The sequence below is a fragment of the Aquarana catesbeiana genome, linkage group LG04, assembly GCF_042186555.1.
Source record: "Aquarana catesbeiana isolate 2022-GZ linkage group LG04, ASM4218655v1, whole genome shotgun sequence".
NCBI lineage: Eukaryota > Metazoa > Chordata > Amphibia > Anura > Ranidae > Aquarana > Aquarana catesbeiana.
Genome location: NC_133327.1, coordinates 118,158,679 through 118,183,931, shown reverse-complemented (window position 1 = coordinate 118,183,931; position 25,253 = coordinate 118,158,679). Strand labels below are relative to the sequence as shown.

The window sequence follows — 25,253 nt, the reverse complement described above, 5'->3', positions numbered from 1 at the left end:
ATATTACACACAATATGTGAGTATGTAATGCTGAGAAGAAAAGTTTGTGAATGAACTCAAAAAAAAAAAAAAAGATAGATAGGTGGACCCCCGCTTTAACTAATCATTTTTTTTTATAATTTTCCTTTAAGGGGGCATGGCAATGGGGCGTGCCCTATGCCTACATACTTTTGCTAATAGGTGTCCATCTTTTCCATCTCAAAAAGTTGGGAGGTTAACAGGTGTGTGCTTTTTCCATTCTTCCAGCCACATTCTTTCCTGACTACAGAGTGTATCATATGGATATAGCAATGATATCTTGAGTCTTATTAACCCCTTGGGGCTGGCGCCCTCTAATTACTTAACGACCAGCCGCCGCAGTTGTACTGTGGCAGGTTGGCTCTCCTGTGCAAATCTGCGTCATTGTACGTCGGGCACGTACACAATGATCTGTGGGCATGCCCATTCGCTAGCGGCAGGAGCCATATCCGTCGGCCACCTGTGATCGCTCCACGGAGAGGCAGAATGGGGATCTGCCAGTGTAAACAAACAGATCCCCATTCTGTCAGGGGAGTAGAGTGAGATTGTTTGTTCCTAGTGATTAGGAACAGCAATCTCTCTCTACTCCCTATCAGTCCCCTCCCCCTACAGTTAGAAACACCTCCCTAGGGAACATTTAACCCTTGGATCACCCCTGGACTCTGTGCAGGCCAGTCAAGTTCCTCCACCCCAAACTCACTCATCCATGTCTTTATGGACCGTACTTTGTACACTGGTCTGCAGTCATGTTGGCACAGGAAGGGGCAATCCCCAAACTGTTCCCACAAAGTTGGGAGCATGAAATTGTGCAAAATGTCTTGGTATGCTGACACCTTAAGAGTTCCCTTCACTGGAACTAAGAGGCCAAGCCCAACCTCTGAAAAATAACCCTACACCATAATCCCCTCCTCCACCAAATGATTTGGACTAGTGCACTAAGCAAGGTCCATAAAGACATGGATGATCTAGTTTGGGGTGGAGGAACTTGACCAGCTTGCACAGAGACCTGACCTCAACCTGATAGAACATCTTTTGGGATGAATTAAAGCAGAGAGTGTGAGCCAGGCCTTCTCATCCACATCAGTGCCTGACCTCACAAATATGCTTCTGGAGGAATGGTCATAGACCAGTGCTCAAAATTTCAAGTCCTGAGCTACTAACCATGCATCAAGGGTTACTCACCACCAGTTGCCCACCCAACCCTGACCCTGCCCTGCCCCTAATTCCGCCCCTAAACACGCCTTCATAAATTATCTCATGAAATGACACTTAAATGTTTTATGCAGAATTGGATTATAAAAAAAAAATATTTGCAACAACTTTATCCGTGCCCACCAATGCAGCCTGCTGGTGCCCACCAAACCGGCCTGCCTGTGCCCACTAATACATTTTGACCATGTCAGACATCTCAAGTCTCCCGGAAGGTGCGGGAGACTCCCGCATTTCTGTGGTGGCTCCCGCACACCCGCAAGTGCCTCTCGATCTCCTGGGAATGATCGGTGCGGCGGCTGTCCCTCCTGCTGCGCACCGATCATCCCCAGCTTCTCTGTGTACTCCTCCCCCGTCCCCCTCCGTGTCCTTCTCCGCCCTCCCTCGTCCCCCGCAACCGGCTCCCCTCCTCTCCCGCCAGCTGTGGGTGAAACTAGTGATAGGACACAGTGAGCGAGATCGCTCCTGTGTCCTGTGATAACTGAGCAGAATAAACTGTGTTACTCTGCTCAATTTATGAATGTAGAAAGGGACTGGGGAATGTGTCCTCAGTCCCTTTGTCTGTCTCAAAGGGGAGATGTCAGGGGTCTGTTTAGACCCCTGACATCTCACCAAAGCCCCTTCCCCCCAAAAAAATAAAAAAAAAAATATTGTAAAAAAAATCTAAAAAAATGAAAAAGTGTAAAAAAATGATCAGCCCCCATCATGCTACCTATGTCCTGTCACTGTAAAGCCTGATTGGAAACAGCCAGAATGTGCTTCCTCTCTGTACCCTGATGCTGTCAAAGATGTAGCTAACATGTGTGGCACCATGTGTGGCATCGTGTCACTAATAATTCATGGCAGTTTCCAGTGCTGATTGCTGGACAATCAGAGCATTGAGAGGATTCAAACATAGTGCTATGCATTTATCAAATTACAGTATGGCTGCTTTCACACTGAAAGCGCTGGCCGTTAGCATTAAAGCGTTGTTAGTTTTAGCAGTGTTTTACCGATGTTTAAGTAGAGCTTTTGGGACACTTTTCGGCTGCTAGCGGAGCACTTTTAACCCCAAAGAAGGGGTTAAAAATGCCCATGTTGAGGCACTTCCAAAGCGCTTTTCAGGCGCTTTGGAAGCGCTGCCCATTCATTTCAATGGGCAGGGCGTTTTGGGAGTGTTGTATACAGCGCTGCCAAACCGCCCCAAAACATGCTGCTTGCAGGACTTTTCCTAACGTCCCTCAAGTGCACCTCCCCAGTGTGAAAAGACACACTGAAATGAATGGGAGGTGGTTTTTAGGCGCTTTTAAGAGGCTATTTCTAACGCTAAAACGCCTGAAAACTGCCTCAGTGTGAAAGGGGTCTATATGTGTTATATGTAGGTTTGCCCCCTGTCCGGGTGAAACCCGGACACATTATTCAGAGGTAATCTCATTAGGATTCCCCCTTTAACAGCCACCAAAACTTTCCACCTCTCTCTGCAGCTTCGGCCGCTCAAAGCCCCCAGCTCTCCTCCTCTATCTGCACTTTCAGTTTACACTCTACCCCCCCTTCTCACTTGGCTACTCCCTGAGCTTACCCTGCTCCTCATCCATCTATGCTTTGGTCCACCTCCACTGTAACACAACATAACTGCCTTTCATTCACATTACATGCTGCTCCATCTCTCACTCCCACTAACAATGCCGCATCTCACTTCAGAACTGCTCTCCCATTTTTTCAGCCTCTTCTTTCCCTTCACCACCGACTATGGTCCTCCTCTGATCATTGCCTCCTTGCTCACCTCCATCTGTATCTCTCACCTTATCCACTTACGGACCGCCCGCCGCAGTTTTACGTCGCTACTTTGAAGAAGAATAATGTTGTTATGGCAGCAGCTAGCTGCCATAACCCCAGTATCCTCTTCTTCAGCGGGCCGTCCGCTTTCAGATAAAAGTGGTCTCTGCGGCAGATTCGCCGCGTGATCATTTTTATCGGAGGCAGGGCCCTCCCGCCGCTCTCCGGTGCCCTTCGCCGCTTACCGGAGCCGTCGTAGCGGCGGAGGCGATCGGATGCTTCTCCTGGCTTGGTATGGAGACAAGACGAGGGAAAGATGGCCCCCACCGATCTCCATATCATCGCAGGGCAGAAGTGATGTCAAAACGTCACTTCCACCCAAAGCTTTTAAAAGGACTTTTTTTTTTCTTTTTCAAATGACAAAATTTTTATTTATTTTTTTTTTATTGCATTTTAGTGTAAATATGAGATCTGAGGTCTTTTTGACCCCAAATCTCATATTTAAGAGGTCCTGTCATGCTTTTTTCTATTACAAGGGATGTTTACATTCCTTGTAATAGGAATAAAAGTGACACATTTTTTTTTAAAGAACAGTTCAAAGTAAAAAATAAAAGGTAAAATAAATAAGGAAAAAAAAAAAATTTAAACGCGCCCCACCCCGACAAGCTCGCGTTCAGAAGCGAACGCATACATGAGTAGCGCCCGCATATGAAAACAGTGTTCAAACTACACGTGTGAAGTATCACCCCGATCGGTAGAACAAGAGCAATAATTCTAGCCCTAGACCCCCTCTGTAACTCAAAACGTCGCCTATGGAGACTTTTAAGGCTAAAAGTTTGTCGCCATGAGCGGGCGCAACTTTGAAGCGTGACATGTTGGGTATCAATTTACTCGGCGTAACATTATCTTTCACAATATAAAAAAAATTGGGCTAACTCTACTGTTGTCTTATTTTTTAATTCAAAAAAGTGTATTTTTTCCCCCAAAAAAGTGCACTTGTAAGACCGCTGAGCAAATATGGTGTGACAGAAAGTATTGCAACGACCGCAATTTTATTCTCTAGAGTGTTAGAAAAAATATATATAATGTTTGGGGGCTCTAAGTAATTTTCTAGAAAAAAAAAACAGTTTTTAACTTGTAAACAACAAATCTCAGAAAGAGGCTTGGTCCTTAAGTGGTTATAAAGCAAGCTCCCTCCTCATTATTGTCTGTATCCCCCCCAACTCCATCAACCTACCACCTATCTTTGCTGCATCCCCAGTCATCCCCCTCACTCACCTCCCCCCCCCCCCACCTTCCTGTCCTTGGTTGATCCCCCTACCCCTCCTCTTGCAGCCCCTCCTATTTATACTACATGTCCACCCCCCCCCCCATCCTTCCACATTATTACTCTCCTTGGTGCACCCAAAAGTGTCCAAGGGCCTTTTACTAATCCTATAGTGTATACTACAAAAAAAAAAAAAAAAACATTGCTGTGCACTGCTAAAGTGTTCGGGTCTCATTTGAAGAAAAGGTGGCAACCCTAGTTATATGGCTGCTTAACGTTCATTGAGTAATTTTCTATTTTAACTTATTTCAGTTTAGATCAATACAAGATAGATTCCTGTTTGTTGTTATCCACTTGGCGACCAGCCCATTGTAGCTTTACTACTACAGGGCGGTCGCTCTGTGCAGAATCATGTATATATGTGATTCTACTCTTCCAGGCAGAGGGCATGCCACTTCTGATGTGATTAGTCACAGCAGAAGCCGATCAGCGGGTGCCAGTCAATGGATGACCGCCGGCACCCACTGATCTGCGAGGAGACAGACTGGACAGAGCTCAAGGCAGAGCTCTATCTTGTCAGAGGGGATGTGCTGGATCCAAAATCCAGCACATCCCTTAGTGAAAGTAGTGCATAGTATACACAAAAACCCTGGCTAGGCACACATTTAACCCTTGGATTACCCTAAATGTTTAACCCCTTCCCAGTCATTAGTACAGTGACAGTGCATATTTTTAGCACTGATCACTGTATTAGTGTCACTGGTTCCCACAAAGTGTCAAAAGTGTCAGATTGTTTGCCGCAATATCACTGTCCCACTTTAAAGTGGATGTAAACCTTGACATATACCCAGTGATGTGAACAGCCTTAGATGATACACAGGGATCAAACAAATCTCCCTACATAAGTTTTACATGTATATATTCTGTCTTCAGCTTTATATATCCTTTAGAATGTGCAGATCGTGTTACATATTTTTCTCTTCCTGTTCAGCACTGGGTGTAGATTATTGGCATACAGCCAAGACAGCTGATTGGAGGAAAGGCACACACCCCCATTCCACATTGGCAAAGGAAGGAAGGAGTGTGCAGAGCTCTGCTGTGAGAAGGCAAGCTCTCTGCTAGTCTATTTATAGCAACCTCCCACAACACAAATTTCAGGCTGCTTTTATCGCCTGTGTCTGAGAACTTGTCAGAAGTTATCAGGCTGATAACAGAAGAACGGAGCAGGAGAAAGACACGGCACTCAGTGCTTTCAAGAGAGATAAGAAAATACTGCAGATAGATGTACCCAGCTCAAATTTCATGAATCAAGTTTACATCCACTTTAGGTCGCTGAACGCTGCCATTACTAGTATCAAAAATAAAAAAGATAAAAAATTTCCAGTATATATCCCATACATGGTAGATGCTATAAACTTTGTCACAAACCAATCAATTTACGCTTATTGGGATTTTTTTTTACCAAATATATGTAGCAGAATACGTATTGGTCTAAGTTTATGAAGAAATTAGATTTTTTACATTTTTTTTAGATATGTTTTATAGCAGAAAGTTAAAAATGATTGCTATTTTGTAAAATTGTCAGTATTTTTTGTTTATAGTGCAAAAAAAAACAAAACAGTAGTGATCAAATACCACCAAAAGAAAGCTCTATTTGTGGAGGAAAAATGAGATACATTTCATTTATGTACAGCGTTGCATGACAATTGTCAGTTAAAATAACGCAGTGCTGTATAGCAAAAAATGGCCTGGTCATGAAGGGGGTAAATCTTCCTGAGATCGAGTGGTTATTAAAACTGCGAATTGCATTGTTATAATAGTAATGCTCATAAAATGCACAGGAAAATTGGGAAATGGCAAATATTTTTTAGCCATATTCCTAAATGTCAGATGTGTCCCATGGCCTAGGCGGTATGAGAGCGTCAAGGGGAGAATACATAGTGTACTATATAGCTGACTTATTACTGTACATCTGCTGATCCTTGTAGGTTTGTGTGGATGGATTGGGGTTGCCCTTTTCAATTGCCACAGTTCCAACTGTTACTTAAACCATATCTTAACCTAAAAACAAAAAATGTATATATTGCAGCTTACTAGTTCTTAGATGTGTTGGCTGCATTCGTTTTTCTTTTTTTTAGGCATTTTCCCTTTATTTTCACCTGGTGATCCTGCAAATAACACTTCCTGTCCGTGTATGACCACACTCATTTATCAACTTTTATATCTATGGAAGGAGCCATGGTTGTCACCCAGGCTGGACTTGATGGTATTAATAGTTTACACAGAAAGATGAAGAAGGATGTACACTATTTGCTGTCTTTTCCTCCTATAAGAAGTGACAAAGACACCGCATTTCTGGTAAGCTCAACTGGTGTTTTCTGTATCTGCTGACAAATATTCTTGACTAGGGTAGTTCAGATAACTTACTGCCCCAACTCAGTGATGTTACTACCCAACCTTTACCTTCCTTTCCCATTAATGACACGGACACTGTGTGGGATTTAAATGCCCGCTTGGCCTTTTATTAACTCAAAAACATATTTAACCATGAACCTTATTTATATGAAAGATGGTTGCAGATCCTTGACGACACCAATCCAAAACTTTTTGGAATCTGTGGTACCTCTAAGTTAGATTCTGTCCCCAGCCGCACCACCACCTCAGGGACTTACTAACTGACCACAGACCCCTACCACCTTACTACCCGGTAGCCTAGACTGAACTAGACAAACCAGGAGGACTCCTTACCTGAGACGGGTCCAACCATATTTATCAACAATATACCTCAATTTTTGTGCCTTCGTCAAGGACCCCAATCGCCAAACCTTTTGCCTGAAGCACAACCAAACTTTTCCTCTGGGGCGGAAGGGTGGGACTTTCCACACTGACTTGCCTTCTGCAACTGAGCCTCCTACTTCCTCCCTTCCTAACATTCCAGCTCCTCTTTATCCTGCACTAACTCCTCCAATCAGGTAAGGGTGAAATTGACTTCTCTGAAACAGGGGCGGATCCAGAGCCTAGTCTCGGGAGGGGCACTGCCAGATACATTTTTTTTGCGGACAATTTATCGGGGAAATGGCTGTTGCTGGTGCTTTAATCATCCCAGCACCATGGTTGTTATGATGTCAGGATGATTGAAGCGCATTATTTCTATTATTACATTGTAATATAAAATGAAATCATTCAACTCACCATAATGCAGAATCAGTGGGAACCCTGAGCGTGTCACCTGCCACCGTCGCCTGCCACATTTTGTGGATTGTCACTTGCCTGCCACCAGATGCAGATTGACACCTGCCACATGTTGCGGATTGTCGCTTGCTACATCAGCTGCCACTAGATGCGGATTGTCACTTTCCACACCTTGTGGATTGTGACTTGCCACGTCACCTGCCACTGGATGCAGATTGTCACTTGCCACGTCATATGCCACACATTGTGGATTTTCACTTGCCACGTCAATTGCCACTAGATGCTGATTGGCACTTGCCACGTCATATGCCACACATTGTGGATTGTCACTTGCCACGTCATATGCCACACATTGCGGATTGTCACTTGCCACGTCATATGCCACTAGATGAGGATTGTCACTTGCCACGTCATCTGTCACTAGATGCGGATTGTCACTTGCCACGTCATCTGCCACTAGATGCGGATTGTCACTTGCCACGTCATCTGCCACTAGATGCGGATTGTCACTTGCCACGTCATCTGCCACTAGATGCGGATTGTCACTTGCCACGTCATCTGCCACTAGATGCGGATTGTCACTTGCCACGTCATCTGTCTCTAGATGCGGATTGTCACTTGCCACGTCATCTGCCACTAGATGCAGATTGTCACTTGCCACGTCATCTGCCACTAGATGCGGATTGTCACTTGGCACCCAGATGTGGAGTGTCACGTGCCAGGTAAGGTGGTGTCTTGCTTATTTCCTTGTTCCAGAGACAGGCAGCAGAGAGATAATGTAATCTCCCTGCTGCCCACGCTACCTGCACAGTGAGGGCGGAAGTTAATGCAGAGATGTGGGGGCAGTGAGAGATGATGTCATCTCTCTGCTCCCCTGCCCGTTGGCTCGCTGATTGGCCAGCCACTCCCACACACACACCTAGCCTGTTCACCCGCCCATCCACACACAGAGCCGCCCGGCCAATCCGCTCTCTCTCCTGCCTGCTGCCTGCCCGCCCTCACACTGAGCTGCCCGACACTCCCGCAGCGGAGCCGGCCGCTCTCTTATCCGCCCGTGGTGGAGGAGCTGCCCGCTCTCGCTCTCGGAGCCACTCGCGGCGGAGCCGCCCACGGAGCTCACCTGCCCGGCCAGGCTGCAACAGATTTCTCGGGGGTGGCAATTGCCCCGTTGCCCCCCCCTGGATCCGCCCCTGCTCTGAAACCGTACCAACCCCTCTTTAACCCCTTGCAGTATGGTCATTCCTTCCACCCCACCATGTATGCCCTGCGCTTATATTTCATTCCAGCTCCGTACATTTCTTAACCTGAAATAAAAGGGAAGAGATAAAAAATGCAGCCACCTTAAAGCCCAACTGCAGGTTAAACAGTAAACGACCCTTGCAATAAATAGTTGAACTTATATAAAATGTGCCAAACATATACTAAATTTCCAAGAACTCTGTTACCAAGTAGACTGGTAATTGTACGACAATGCTCACAAACAAAAAATTTCTGAAATAATTTATTTATAAAATGCAACTTAATTTAACATCTCTTTTACAGACCACACAGGACATACTGTATCTGTAGTCATCATTGGTCAGTGTATAGTTTGATTTCCTCATCAAAACTGTCCTGTAAGAGCGGCAAGGATGTGGAATTCCCTTCCACAGGCGGTGGTCTCAGCAGGGGGCATCGATAGTTTCAAGAAACTATTAGATAAGCACCTGAACGACCGCAACATACAGGGATATACAATGAAATACTGACACATAATCACACACATAGGTTGGACTTGATGGACTTGTGTCTTTTTTCAACCTCACCTACTATGTAACTATGTAACTCATGTCAGGCAACCAGATAAATTCTTTGTGTTTATTTAGCCAGGAGCTACTTAAAGTAGACCTCCAGGCCACAAATACATCAGTTAACTGTACATGTATACAGGAAAGGTGATACAATGCGAAAGTAAGAAAGTCCACTCAGTGTATGTCAAACTGAGCGTTATTAAATACAGGGAAACCACTCTCAGGATTTTCCCATAGAGCCCCCAAGCTAGGCCTGCAGTCTCTTATCTCATGACCTGTGTTAATTTTGGCAGCAAATTTAGTTTTAGTCTTATGCCGTGTACACACGAGCGGAATGTCCAACAGAAAAAGTCAGACGGAAGCTTTTCATCGTATATTTCGATCATGTGTATGCCCCATCGGACTTTTTACGCCGAAAATTCTGATGGACCTAGAAAGAGAACATGTTCTAAATTTTTCCGGGGGAACCAATTCCTATCGGGAAAACCGATCGTCTGTATGCTGTTCCGACGTACCAAAAACGAAGCATGCTCTGAAGCAAGTCTGAGATGGAAGCTATTGGCTACTGGCTATTGAACATTCGTTTTCTAGTCTTGTCGTATGTGTTGTACGTCACCGTGTTCTGGACGGTCGGAATTTGGTGTGACCGTGTGTATGCAAGACAGCTTGGGCGGAATTCTGACGGAACTCGGGAAAACGGGAAAAACGGTCATGTGTACAGGGCATAAGTCTTAGGACTAAAATGGCATTTTAGTTTTAGTCCCATTTTAGTCTTCTGTAATTGTTTTAGTTTTAGTTTTAGTCGTATTTAGTCGACTAAATCTCCAGAACATTTTAGTAGACTAAAATCATTTTAATCGACTAAAACTCATTTTAGTCATCTAAAATAGAATGGGTGTAGTTAAATTGTTAAGCATTTCTCTACAATTTCCAAACTCATTATATACTGCTGGAGTGAAAAATTGAATATGTTATTATTTATGTTATTGAGGTATGAACATGCACTACAGACCAGTGTTAATTTTGACGTCAAATTTTAAATTAGTTTTAGTCTTATGGGGCGTACACACGGTCAGACTTTTCAACTGGACTGGTCTGACGGACGCCGATGGACCAAATCCGGCGGACAATCCGATCTTGTGTGGGCTTCACCGGACCTTCAGCGGACTTTTCCAGTCGCAAATCTGACGGACTTTAGATTTGGAACATGCTTCAAATTTTTACGTCGTAACTCCACCGGACCCAGAAATCCGCTTGTCTGTATGCTAGTCCGACGGACAAAAAATGATGCTAGGGCAGCTATTGGCTACTGGCTATCAACTTCCTTATTTTAGTCCGGTCGTACGTCATCACGTACGAATCCGTCGGACTTTGGTGTGATCGTGTGTAGGCAAGTCCGTTCGTTAGAAAGTCCGTCAGAAGTCCGTCAAAAGTCCGTCGAAAGTCTGCTGGAAAATCTATCGGACCAGTCCAGGCGATTAGTCCACCCGTGTGTACGCGGCATTAGTCTTTTGACTAAAATGGCATTTTAGTTTTAGTCCCATTTTAGTTTTAGTCAAATTTTAGTCCTCTCAATTCTTTTAGTTTTAGTCGTATTTTAGTCGACTAAAATGGTATTAAGTTAGTCGACTAAAATGTTTTAGTCGACGAAATTAACACTGCTCATGTCTCAATGTAGTGTCTACCCTCTCACACTCCAATACATGCAATCAAGGCTGTTGTCTGCACATGTAAAGGGTGCTGCTTGAATCAGGAAACACATGGACCTGGGCTTATTCAGCTCAGATCCAGGACCATTCAAAAAGAATAGTTCAATAGTATCCACCAGCATTCGGCTAATAGAACAGCCAGCAGCACAATATAAGAACTGGGATGAAAATTATAATCACTCCCTTTGTTACCTTAGTCAACTTCGGTGCAATCTAGGTCTGATTAAACTGCATATGTACACTACCAGCTTTGAAACTGGTGAAAATCCAGTTGCAAAAGGAACATATTAAGTCCATGAATAAAACCCATTTTAGAGAAATCACGGCGTCCTCTGGTCCACTGTACATACAGTAAGATAAAAGTTGTAATTTTTAAGAATTCATAACTAGGGAATTGTAGTCCCTATTTGTCTCTGCTTGAAAACCAACCAAAGGTTTCTGCCATTATCAGTTTTTCTTGATGTCAATTTCACACTTTATTTGAGCCCAATACAATTCTTTTCTCCAACGTTCTTTAGAACTGTAGATTTTCCAGGACAGTCGCTGTGTCTTCTTTTCTGTTATTCATGTTATTGACAAATGAGCACTGAAGCTTTTATAGACTCCTAGTAGTGTTCTCTGTGTTATGAAAGGTCATCGGGATATCTCACATTTATCTGTACATTTCTCCTAGGAGGTGATAAGATCATGAAGCTCAACAGTGTTCAATGATTCACATTTTTCTTGACCTACGTAAAAATTGCTAGCCATTCCACGACCAGTGTAGGGTCCATTCTACAAAGGCAATCATGAAGAGTGTTATAAGTAAAACATCATACTTAGATACTAAAAGAAATTGTAATTAGGTCCATCTATGTAAATAAAAGAAAACACTAGTCATTTTAAAGTGTGCAAAATGCAAACATGTACCAGAAGTCCAACACAAGGCACTTGCATTTTAACTGTTGTTAGAATTAGATCAGGTTCATTTTAAGGCAACAACTGGTGGCACAGTGGTGTAGTGGGTACCACTCTTGCCTAGCTTTTTGAATCCCAACCACGACACTACCTGCCTGGAGTTTGCATGTTCTCCCTGTGCCTGCGTGGGTTTCCTCTGGGTACTCCGGTTTCCTCCCACACTCCAAAGACATGCTGGTAGGTTAATTGGCTTCTGTCCAAAATTGTCCCTAGTATATGAATGTGAGTTGGGGACCTTGGATTGTGGACTCCTTGAGGGTAGGGACCGATGTGAGTGTGCAATGTATGTGTGGAGCGCTTCGTAAATTAATGCCACTATATGGGTACCTTAAATAAATAGGGATAATTGTAGAATCGCACCCACACTCACTCAGGTTGAATTGGATGGACTGGTGTCTTTATTCAGCCTTACTAACTTTGTAAGTATGCAACTGCCATATAATATTGGGTGCAACCTAATAACCAGGAGTTAGTTAGTAACAGAAAACAAATTGTGTGGACAGTAGACATGTGCAAGAGCACTCAGTTATCATCATTTTGTTTGCCTGCAGCACAGAGCATAGTATATGAATGCATGCTCGGTGCTTGCTTGGTAGGTTCCAGCTGCTCCTGGGTAGAAGCTCTCCATCACACCCAAAAGTACATAGCAAAAGTGTGGTCAACAAGTCAAAGTCTCTGCTAAAACAATTTATCACACATTAGGTTAGAAGACACTGGGACGGAAAATTATAACACTAATTGACATAATACATGGCCAGCCTATATCTCAGTAAATACTACCTAGCAAAGGCTCTACTGTTGTTTTATGCTTTTTGTTGAACCTTTATTATACACAATATTTGTACAAATGTTATTATCCGTGTACAACTGTTAATATTTCTTCTCTTGCAATAACAACTTTATTGTAATAAAAAAAAGAAGACACTGGGACAGGCCCTTGGTCATAGCTGACCAAAGGTACAAAGTGTCAAAATAGCCAAACCCCTTCTTCTTCCCACAATACATTGTGGATCACAGGAGTGTAGTTCGTTCTGCGCTCCTGTGACCCGGTGACCGGCTGTCTGCTGATGTCCCAGAGCCGGTCCACCCGAAAACCTGGCTCAGCCTCTCAGAGAGCTAGCCGATCCCGTCCCCCTCCACAGCCCAGCACTCTAGTGAGCGAGGGGAGGGGGGCAGCGCAGAGAGCCGGTGACTGACAGTCACAAGCTCTCTGCTCAGGGAGCCCTGAGAACTGAGAGATCGGCAATGTTTGATCGATCAGTTCTCAGTGTTGGAGCCGGCAAGGGACAGACCGATGCTGCATCCAGCAAGGTAAGTATGATGAAGAAAAAATAATATCTACTGTTCTTTGCCAGTGATATACATATTATGCACAAAAGGAGTACAGTGTGATTTAGCTACCTCTTCAGATATCCATAAAAGATGACAGTCCTCAAGCACAGGTTTGCAAAACACTCAATATAAAAAAAAATTAAAAGAAAAAAATTTACTGCAGAAATTTGTGGACAGCCATTGCATCGATGCCAAATGTCGCAGATTGGCCTGAGACAGTTCTGCATCTCGGAGCTCTGTCACATCATCCATATTTGAGTTACTGAGCATTCACTCAAAAAAAGGTAATAGCTGAGGGGATGTTAGTTGCACATAGGCATTTCCTGCATATTTAGAGACTGGACCGCACCAGAAAGTGGGTGTGGTTTAAGTGTGATCACCCGGGAAAGTTGGTATGTCAAGTGTGGGCCATGAGTAGGAGTGACACTATCCACGAGACTGAGATTAATATGTTGGTAAGTACTCCATTGCCAATCTCCATCTAAAAAGCTACCTGCTATGTTAATACTTTTAGGTTGGGTTCACACTATTGCGAATTGGATGCGGGTTCTCTATGGAACCAGTTCACATATCTCCACACTGGCTCTGGTGCGATTTGCACAGGAACGATATGTATCTTTTGGTCCGTTTCAGGTCCGAATTTAGGCTGGGTTCACACTAGTGCAAATTGGATGCGAGTTCCCCACATCCAATTTGCAATAGCAAGAGATTGTGACCGGCTCTCTATGGAGCTGGTTCACATATCTCCGCAGCGGCTCCGGTGCGATTTGCACAGGAACGCTGTGCGTCTTTTGGTCCATTTCAGGTCCTAAGTCAGCCAAAAATTTGGGCTGAAATCGGACCTGAAACGGTGAATGAGGATGCTCCAGACTCCTGCTGTGAGCTGCTGCATGCTCATATGTGAACCCAGTCTTAAAGAGATGTATGGGAATGTATTTATTTTTGTAGAATCATATGTACCTTGCTGGATGCAGAATCAGTCTGATGCTGCATCTGTCCCCCACCGGCTCTAACACTGAGAACTAAGCGATCTAACACCACTGATTGCTCAGTTCTCACAGCTCCGTGAGCAGATAGCTGCTGACTGTCAGTCTCTGCTTGGCCTCCCCCTCACTCACTGGAGCACTGGGCTGTGGAGGGAGTGGGAGCAACTGGCTCAGCCTCTCTGTGGCTCGCTGAGAGGCTGAGCTGGGTGCAGGTCCGGCTTGGACCAGCTCTGTGACGTCAGCTGACAGCAGGCTTCAACCCGCTGTCTACTGAAAACAGGTCACAGGAGTGCTGCACTCCTGTGATCTACAGGGGAAGTACAGCCAAACGAGCTTTGGCTGTACTTCTTCTTTAACTTTAACGTTTATGTGAAGCCTTACCTTGTAAAACAAGTCATTCAGTTTAAAATAGAGATGGACAGCAAAACATTTGTGTGTATGCAATTTATAAATGATCGGACAGCCTCTGTTCTCAGCTGCATTCAGGGCTTAGAGAGGCAGTGGGGGTGGCTACTGTAGGGGGTGCCAAAATGTGACAGAGAAACAGCTGGACACTAATCTTCCCAGTGAAGAGCTGTGCAGGGGGAATGCCAGCACAAGTCTAGCCATTGGGGTACAGGCAGGTTGTGCTCCCAAGTGGAATACAAAGAAGAAAACTGACCACACTGGGAGAGATGTGCTTCCATGCCAAACATGATGAGTTTGAAATAGGAAAGAAGAAGGAACACCAGGTATTTCACACAAAAGAAGTGTAGCACCCTGGTGTTTAGACAGGGTTGCTAACAAATTTAGTTTGCCAGGTAGTAATTGTCCTAGCTGATTGATAGAAAATCCACTGATTCCTCCCTAAATTCTGGAATTGGTGCACCTTTTCTCTTCTGTCACTAGGTGGCACTGTGGCTGGTGACATTAGATTGACAGGGGCTTAGCAAGGTCAGATCATGAATGGATGGGGCGTCATATTATGATGGTAATGTCAACCCATATTATTTATATCAATGCATTCTTTTAGTACAGTCTGGGTTACTGACCACAGAACAAGTATGCAGTAAGTGAGGTCAGACGAAGGGCAGAGATTTTGTTCTGGGTCATTGCTTGAAAGCATTGAAGCTGGACAGCAAAATCAGCATAAAGTAAGTACAATACACTAAATGATGTCTTCTTACCAATACATCAGGAATATCTACTTGTGGGCAGCAGGAGTCCCGCAGCACCCTGATAACTCTTCTTACTGCTAACGCCAATGGCACCAAAACAAACATGAATGCAGATAGGAGGCCAATAATCAAACCTTTATGCTCAAGTGCTATAGAAAAAAAAAGGATTATTATTTGGAACAAATAATAGCAAATTATATATCTTACTAACTGTAAAGTAAATCAATTTTTATCAAAATTTTAAAAAAATATATACAAACCATAACAAATTGTAATGTGTACTGAGTACTAGGGGCTGATGTATCAATGGGGTTGATTTACTAAAACTGGAGAGTGCAAAATGTGGTGCAACTGTGCATGGTAACCAATCAGCTTCTAACTTCATATTGTTCAGTAAAGCTTGTACAAAGAAAAAAACCTGCAGAGCTGCACCAGATTTCGCACTCTCCAGTTTTAGTAATTCAACCCCACAGTGCCAGTGTTTAGAGTTGTCAGCATTACCCAACACCCACCATTCAGATTTCAGTTTTCAGCCTTCAGCTGTCCATTTCCAAGATAGGTTGAATCTGATTGGTGGTTGTGAGGCAATGCTACTGACACCATGCTCACAATGCCTCCCAAACCTGTTGTCTCTACCACTGCCTCTACAAAATATGTAAGATCTGTGTCAGTATAGTGAGTAGCACTGGAAATGCATGATGAAAATGGTGCTTAATTGTTTTTCACCATTGCAGGTGTTCTTCCACAGTAATGTGCTTTATTTATCTTACTTGATGGCATTAAATGTTAACATGGCGTTGGAGATCACTGGCTCATATTCCCTTGGTACAGCCACTTCACTTGTGTTTATTAGAATCCGTAATCTTTTCATAGAGTTAACTAGATATGTGCGATTCATTGAGTTACATATCTAAATTTGTATGAAGTTTTCGTTATTCAGAAATTCGAATGTATCCAAATCTCCAAATCACAATACTAATGAATTTCAACTAATCTGAAATAAATTATAATAAAAACAACAAAATATTCATTTGTTCAATTTGTTTGCAACTTCAGAGGTTTTTTTTTAAGTTCAATAAATATATATCACACGCTGTATTGTTATAATTGGCCAAAGCCAAATCGCAAAACATCAGTCAAATTAAATTTGCGTGAAAGTCACAATGCAGAGTTGCACTGGAAGTCGCATGACATTGGAGTCTCAGCAGTTGGAACCGAGCCTTAATGTTTGAAGCATCCAAAATAGCATAACAAATTAATTAGAATCTTCTGAAATAACTTCAGAAAATACAAATTGATTCGGAACAACAAATATACAAAACAAATTTCCGAAAATGAATTACTCTAACATAACGAATATGATGAAACCAAATGATTGACTTAACGAAAGAATCTGAAGCAAAACAAATTGTTTCGGCCTGCACATCTCTAGAGTTAAAGTGATTGTAAAGTCTCCTTTTTTTTCTATTAAAATACCAAACGTATTATACTTACCTGCTATGTTGCAGTGGATTTGCACAGAGCAGCCCGAATCCTCCTCTTCTTGGGTCCCTCTTCTGTGATCCTGACCCCTCCCTCCTGTTGAGTGCCCCCACAGCAAGCAGTTTGCTATGGGGGAACCAGAGCCAAGCCGCAGCTCTGTGTATCCATTCCGACACAAAATATATATAAGTGCTCTCACCTGTAGGTATTGATAGAAAAAGTACCTTCAACCTAATGCAGACAAAACAGGGAAGGTGGTTCACCGCTCAGGTATACTTGCTCCCAGGTGTGTGTTGAGTAGATCCTTCAGAGGAGGGGAGTCCCAGGTGCTGGCTAAATGCAAATTGAAGCAAGGTTTGGAACAAGAGAATCTGGATGCCGCACACTGGATGAAGTTGAAAATTCTTCTTTATTGTAAAAATGGGATCATCAAAAATACAGGACAATCAGGCAGATGGTACAGACACAGCTGACGCGTTTCGCACTCTAGTTTGAGTGCTTACTCATAGCTGACAGATAATGGGAATGACTATCTTATATATCTTTATAAATGATGCCACATGACCGTATAATTACACTTGTAATGAATATCAGCTGAAAGCTAATTATATAGGATCTCGGCATCTGCTGTCAAATCAGTGTGTTACCCAATAGAAAAGACTCTTATGAATATGACATTAAGACAACAACGAATGGCTTAAATGAGTGAATGAAACATATATATGTAAATAAATGTGTGTGAATGTGTGTGTGAAACCAAACAAAAAGACAAAAAACACAAGATGTGTATGTGCAAGGAAATGTGATAAAATAATTGTGTTAAAACAAAATGTGAAATAGGGGACTAATGAGTGAATAAATTGTGTGTGTTACTCAGCTATGAGTAAGCACTCAAACTAGAGGGCGAAACGCGTCAGCTGTGTCTGTACCATCTGCCTAATTGTCCTGTATTTTTGCTGATCCCATTTTTACAATAAAGAAGAATTTTCAACTTCATCCAGTGTGCGGCATCCAGATTCTCTTGTTCCAAACCTACCTTCAACCTAATACTATGAATTTATTGCCATATGGCAAAGAAAAAGCAGGAGGGGAAGGAAGGATTTTCTTGGAACCATCAAAAGCATTGACAATCACATAAAATCAGAAAAAAAAACTTTATTATAATATATGAAAAAGAAAAAATGTATATGTAAAGATACACAATTACAATAAGATCAAGGATAAAATTAACCCATTATAGAGGCTTAACTGTAACTATAGTGTTTGCCTATGCTATTAAGCACAACATATAGTTTAGTTGGTGTGCACAGTTAAACAATACTCATACTCGACATGTTTCACGGTTTGAACCGCTTCCTCAGGAGTTCAGGAAATGGGAGGACAATAATCCTACAAAATAGAATATAGATATACAAGTATACAATTAGTAAAATGTGCAAAGACAATTGTTGAATGCAATTTTACCAGCTGTGGTAAGCACCAGAGTGCCTGGATATCAGATGCACCGCAGATGGGAAACCCAATTAACTGGAGGTCACAAAATTCCCCCCTGGGCGAGTGTGGGAGCAGGCAAAGAAGCCTGAATATAATAGCAATATTTAATTTGATGTCATATATACTATGATGATACTAAATGGTAAATGATACTAAATATATATTTCTGATGTAACATAGTAAGATAAGAGATAAGATAAGATAATTATCAATGGGAGAACCCATTAATTTAAAATGGCTGCTGATTGGGAATTCCAAGCGCAGATTCAAGGCCTAGGATGGGTAAACTGTATCCAAAAGATATGAGTCCCTAAAAAATCAATGCTATTCTATTCACATTGCCCTTGGTGGCTTCTTTGCCTGCTCCCTTACTCGCCCAGGGGGGAATTAATTGGGTTTCCCATCTGTGATGTATCTGATAACCAGGTTAAGCACTCTGGTGATTACCGCAGCTGTTAAAATTGCATTCAACAAGTGTCTTTGCACATTTTACTAAGTGTGTATGTATCTATATTCTATTTTGTAGGATTATTGTCCTCCCATTTCTTGAGCTCCTGAGAAAGAGCTTCAAACCATGAAACATGTCGAGTGTGAGTATTGGCTAACTGTGCACACCAACTAAACTATATGTGGTATATTATCATTTATCTAATTGTATTGCAATTGTGTGTCTTTACAAATACATTTTTTTTTCTTTTTCATATATTATAATAAAGTTTTTTCTGATTTTATGTGACTGTCAATGCTTTTGATGGTACCAAGAAAATTCTTCCTGCCCCTCTTCCTTTTTCCTTACCATGTGGCCTTAAATTTGTTTAGACACTGAGCTGCAGTTTGGCCCTGCCCCCCCTCTCCTCATTGGCTAACTGAGTTTGATTGACAGCAGCGGGAGCCAATGGCGCTACTGCTGTGTCTCAGCCAATCAGGAGGGAGAGTCCCAGAGACTGAGGCATTCGTGGACATCGCTGGATCGAGAGGGGGCTCAGGTACGTATTAGGGGGCTGAAGGGGGCTGCCATACACAGAAGGCTTTTTATCTTAATGCATAGAATGCATTAGGATAAAAAACCTTCTGCCCTTACAACCACTTTAACGGCTGCCTACCACAGGTTTTTTAGGTGCTTATTAAAAGAAAAAAAAACTACACAGTGAAAAGTAAGTGCGGTGTATCATTTTTATGTTCTGCTAATGCAGCCATTATGGTGATGCCAATTGCTATTGCTGGCTCCACTTTACAAGATCTCATTGTATAGATATTATGATTGGATAGGTATAACATTCAAAGTTGGGTTAGGTTGGGTCATGGTAGGCTGCTGGTATAGGTTTCAGACACTGAATTGGCTGCGGGGTTTTAGAACCATTCCCTCCAGATCTCTACAAAAGGACAAGAAAGATCACCGCTTAGACCCAGTGAGCCCTATTGCCTGTCAACCATGGCAGCGAGCCAATAGATTACAAAGGGCAGGAACAGCAATCCAAGATTCGCTTAATGTTTATATCATACTTGGATCTACATAAGAGGAATATCACTAGTAGAGATCATTATGGTGCTGAGCATATCAAATAAGGAAAAATACATCTTTATAACCAGAACCCTATGTGTACTTTATTTGGCCATTTATGTTCAAATGTTTCTAAAAAATAAAATGTTTTTTATCATGCACAATACCACTAATAAAAGGGGCCCTGCTAAACAGATGTCACAATCTCACAGAAATGCAAAAAGGAGTAAAGCCTCCGTTCACATGTGTGCAACTTTGGACACATAAAGTCGCATGACAAGTCGCAGTCCATTAATTTCAATGGAACCTGCTCATATCTATGCGACTTAAAGTTGGAGCGACTTTTAAAAGTTTCCTGAACTACTCTGACGCGACTTGAGTGCCAGACCATGTAAAAGTCACATCAGAGTCGCACTCCAAAGTTGCACCCAACATTGGCCAACTTTGGAGTCGCACAAGTGTAAACGGTGCCTAAGATTTCAAAAAGTATGTACATCAGTAATGAACTGTTCACCAGCTGTTTTTCTCCCAGAATTAACAATACACAGTTATAGATTTTGTATAAAATAGATAAATGCATTGTGTTTTTAGAGTTTTTAGCTATTATGTTACCTTGTACTTTAACACATGCTAAATCACTCCTGCTGCTGTTCTTGCTTATAGGTATTGCCAATGCAACCACAGACACACAGTACTCGCGCCCTCCCACTAGCTGATCGAAGGAAGTGGATGTAACCTTTCTACTCAACTTCATATTCACCACCTACAAATCAAATCAGTATATAAGCCACACATGTATATTAGGTGTGTAATCAGAGCACATTACATTCAAAGTAACCCTTCCCATTTTGTCCCTCAAATGCAATGTTTTACTTTCTCATTTATTTAGTCTATTTAAAAAGCACCGCTTTGCAGACGCTTTGGCAGCAGTGCCCATTAATTTCAATGGGCAGGAGCGGTGTAGGAGCAGTGTATAGACTGCTCCTTTACTGCCCCAAAGATGCTGCTTACAAGACTTTTTCTAACATCCTGCCAGCGCATCACCCCAGTGTGAAAGCACTCGGGCTCTCACACTGGGACTGCAGGGGAGGCGTTTTCAGATGCTTTACAGGCGCTATTTTTAGCCCAAAAGCACCTGAAAAACGCCCCAGTTATGAAAGGGGTCTAACTGTTTTTGAAACTGTTAAATCAACGGGTTTAGTTCTGCTTTAAAATGGAACTAAAAAAAACGTGAGGAGGCAGCCTCTTTATTCGAGGAGAGACATGCAATATCTCATCTGCAATAAAATAAACCTACTTGATTGTTCATAGTTCTTTGCAACTCGGTCTACATTCCAACTCAGTGCCTGTGTGCTGGGATGACTGTTTTCTTGGCAAAAGACAGGCACCCAAAGAAGCTTAGGAAAAGATGCCCGTGCCGGCGGGGGACCTTCAACCATTGAAGCAGAGGTAAGTATTGCGGACTTTGATTCTGCTTTAAAGCATTTTTGTAATAGAAAATACCACTTTTTTATTGTGAATGGTCTAGAGAAGTTATGTGTATACCTTTTCCAAATAGACAATAATGACTGCTTAGAGGGAAGATGCTGTCCAGTTCATAATCCTGCTCGACATGTTTCGCGACAGGCGCGCTTCTTCAGGATCTTAAGGGTTAAAATTGGTTTTCTAACGTATATGATACAATAGTATGTAGCATGTAGGGAGGAGGCAACCAGACAAGAGAGACCCACGTGGCTGCTCTGCTGGCGTACTCCAGGCCTTGCTAGGGAGGAGGGGGCACACTATAGACGGACACCTTTCTGGATGGATGCCCACAAATAAAAGGTCCTTTTTTGGGTATTTCCAGCACGTTAGAGAGGCTCATCTGGAAGGATGCCCTCTTTTAGACATGGACCAAGACTTCCTGGACACTACTCATAGGACTTATATAAATATACTCTGTATCCAGTGCTACGCTTTTAACTACAAGGATACTATACCCATGCCTTTGTTGACAAGTGGATGTCATAGGCAGATCAAAGGTCACCACATTGATCGTGCTATGAATGAAATAGTAATTACAATGTAATAATACATTCTTATAGTGTATTATTCATTGACACTTGCAGACTATCTGCAAGTGTCATTCTAGTCAGGAATGGCTGTATTTTGACAGTTGCTCCTGCTATGGACTACATAGTAATTCCAAGCTCTCAGTTTAATGGTTAAGAATGGCCTTTAATAGCAGCAGGGAAGAGTAGGCAGCAGGGGAGGATCAGGGCATAGGAGGTATGCCCTGGAAAGTTTCTTGATGTTTTTTAGAGCATATCTCCTACACCTAAGGTTTTCAAGTGATTTAAAACTACGCTCCCGTGCAAGACCACCCTGTTCACACTTTGAACAGTGTGTGAAATCTATCACAAAATGGCTGCGTGCATAAACCTTTACAGCTACAATTGACCCAGCTCCTATGTCTTTATATCAGTCAGTTTAGACTATACAGTATGTACTCACCGGGTTTTCTTTTTCCTTTTCCCAGAAATACACAAAATACTGGAAGGATTCTCCAAGGTCTTCAATGTTTAATGTTAAAGTGTTACGACCATGAGCTTGAAGGGTAATATTAGGAGGAATTAGGATCGCTATCAATAAAAGAAAAAAACAATTTACTATATATTCACAAATCACAAATCATTTCTCTTGTATCATCACCAATGAGAAACTTTAGCAAATTGCAAGCTGATCTAAGTCTTTCAAAGACTTAAACCGCAATTCCAGGCAACTAAAAAAATATTCCTTGCAGTGGGGCTGTGTCTGCACTGAAGTGGTTTCTTGCTACTTTGGGTCTAGATCAGGGGTCTCTAAACTTTCTAAACAAAGAGCCAGTTTATTGTCAGACTGGCCTTCAGACTTTTGGGAGGGGGGGGTCAGACGGACTGTGGCCATTGGTAGTAGAAAAGGTACCAATAACAGTGGGAAAAAACAATGCCCCATCTTTGGTTTCAGTGGGAAGAATTCTGCCCCATTGTTGGTGTCCATGAGAGAAATTGTGCCCCATCATTGGTGTCATTGGGAAAAAAACTGTGCTCCATCGTTGATGTCATCTAGCCCAATTGTTGGTATCATTGGGAGGAATTGTGCCCCATCTTTGGTGTTATTGGGAGGAAATGTGCCCCATTGTTGGTGTCATTGGAAGAAACTGTGCCCCATCGTTGGTGTCATTCGACCCAATTAATGGTGTCATTGGGAAGAATTGTACCCCATTGTTGGTGTCATTAGGAGGAATTGTGCCTTTTCACTGATGTCAGTGGGTGCGGAATTATTATTACCCATTGTTGGTATCAGTTGATGAAATAGTGCCCCAAGGGCCAGATAAAAGCAAGCAAAGGCCCACATCTGGCTTCCGAGCCGCAGTTTGGAGACCACTGGTCTAGGGGAACAATAAAAGAAAATTTACTTATCGAACCTTCTGCTCCACCCTGCTGCTTAGCCAGTCCCTAAAGCTTAATTTCCTCCATGCTCCAGCAGTCTAGAATCCCAAAGTCATCAAGAACAAAGCAGAGTTCATAGCCCTGCATTGGACTTGTTGACACCAAGGGACAGGTCACTGCCAAAGCATGGGGTGCGCCATTTACCGGGGTAGCAGAAGATCAGGTAAGTAAAACTGTTTCGCCACTCCCCTAAACAAAGGAACAATTAACCCTTGTAGTGCACATCCCCACTGCAAGAGATCATTTTTAATATCTCCCGGAGTTGGACTTTAAGCTGACCAAACATGCTACAATTTTAACACAGACTTCAGGCAACCAGCCTTATAGAAAAAACATTTATTATGAATACATAAGCAACATACATTATTTTATACCAGGCAGATGTGTGGTCCACTATCTCCTAAATCACAGTATCACTGAGCTCAGAGCCACAACGACGGGGACAGAGAGCACATGTGAAGGGGTGGTTTGAACTGACTGGGAGTGTCTTAGCAACCTGTACATACTGCTTCCTATGTATGGAAAGATTTTCCATTGTATGTTATTGTTAAGGTGACACCTTGTTGCCAGTCTAGTTTGTTATGACAGCTTTGTAGTGACTGATATGAAGGAGAAATGGCCAGGTTGTGTTCTTTCTATTCAATGTCAACCATGCAAGTAATTGCAACAGATGCGAGTTACTGTTGAGGGTAAGTGTTGTCTGGCGCTTTGTGTCACCCATTGATATGACCCGGTGACATCAATAAAATCAAGTGCACCTCTGACATATGATTCAATCCCATGTTCACTTTATACTTTGGAAAGTTCTCACATGTATGGTGGGTTGGACCACAGGGATACCCTAGTGGCCTCCAAAGATAATAAAATGTACATTGATTCCCTTTACAGAGGACCTTTGAAAGCTGTGCCCAAAAATGTAGTTTAAATTTGGATTTTTAAGGCAGCCGTTGAACATGTAATGCTTTTTTTAGGTGCAGTATATATTTTCTATTTGCAATTTTAAATCACTTTTCCTGTGGTCTCCCTGCAGCTGATCTTTTCTCATTATTGACTTACCATTCCTTGTTCTGCACTGTATCTCTGTGTGGAGGTGGCCATTTTGGTAGAGACAGGGCTTTGCTTCCAGCAGTGACATCACCAAATCTCACTCCAAATCTTCTGAGACTAGGGGGTTGATTTAATAAAGCTAGAGATTGCAAAATCTGGTGCTGCCGTTCATAGCTGTGAAGGAACGTCCAGCACGCAGCTTGGGTGCCTCCATCAAGATATACAGCTTCCTCCAGTCTGGACATGGGAACAAGGTATTAAAGCTGAGCACCCAAGACTAGGTGATACTAGCTTAGATGCAAACTGGAACTCTTTATTATAAAGAAATACAGGTTTTTATATACTTCAAAAATAGGTCAGTCACCACAACAATAAAAGTGTTTATTTTACGTTTTAAGAGTTATAGATGGAGACGGGCAAATCATTCATTTATACTCGCCTAACAAAAAACATTTCCTCAGGGTCCCTGTAGTGTCTGCATTCTATTGTTCTAGATCACCAAAAATAGACAATTTCTAACTTATTGTAATTCATCCATATTTTCCTATTATCTCAGCAATAAAGGTCCATACCACCAAGCTGTGAAACTTGAGGTTACAGCAAAGATGCAGTCTAATGCCCTGTACACACGGCCGGACATTGTTCGGACATTCCGACAAAAAAATCCATGGATTTTTTCCGACGGATGTTGGCTCAAACTTGTCTTGCATACACATGGTCGCACAAAGTTGTCGGAAAATCTGATCGTTCTGAACGCGGTGACAAAAAACACGTACGTCGGGACTATAAATGGGGCAGTAGCCAATAGCTTTCGTCTCTTAATTTATTCTGAGCATGCGTGGCACTTTGTGCGTTGGATTTGTGTACACACGATCAGAATTTAACGG

At 42.5% G+C, this 25,253-nt stretch overlaps 1 protein-coding gene across 1 annotated transcript in view; it reads right to left on the bottom strand.

Annotated features, from left to right (window-relative positions):
• Positions 1 to 8,926: 8,926 nt before the first annotated feature.
• The window catches only part of IL20RB (interleukin 20 receptor subunit beta), a 62,957-nt gene continuing 46,630 nt past the window's right edge, over positions 8,927 to 25,253 (bottom strand). Inside the window, exons 4-7 of the mRNA XM_073625496.1 lie at positions 22,343 to 22,470; positions 20,462 to 20,612; positions 15,382 to 15,521; positions 8,927 to 11,714 (exon numbers count right to left, since the gene is read on the bottom strand). Of these exons, the coding sequence (XP_073481597.1) occupies positions 11,610 to 11,714; positions 15,382 to 15,521; positions 20,462 to 20,612; positions 22,343 to 22,470 (524 nt within the window). The 3' untranslated portion in view covers positions 8,927 to 11,609. The remainder of the gene's footprint in view (positions 11,715 to 15,381; positions 15,522 to 20,461; positions 20,613 to 22,342; positions 22,471 to 25,253) is intronic.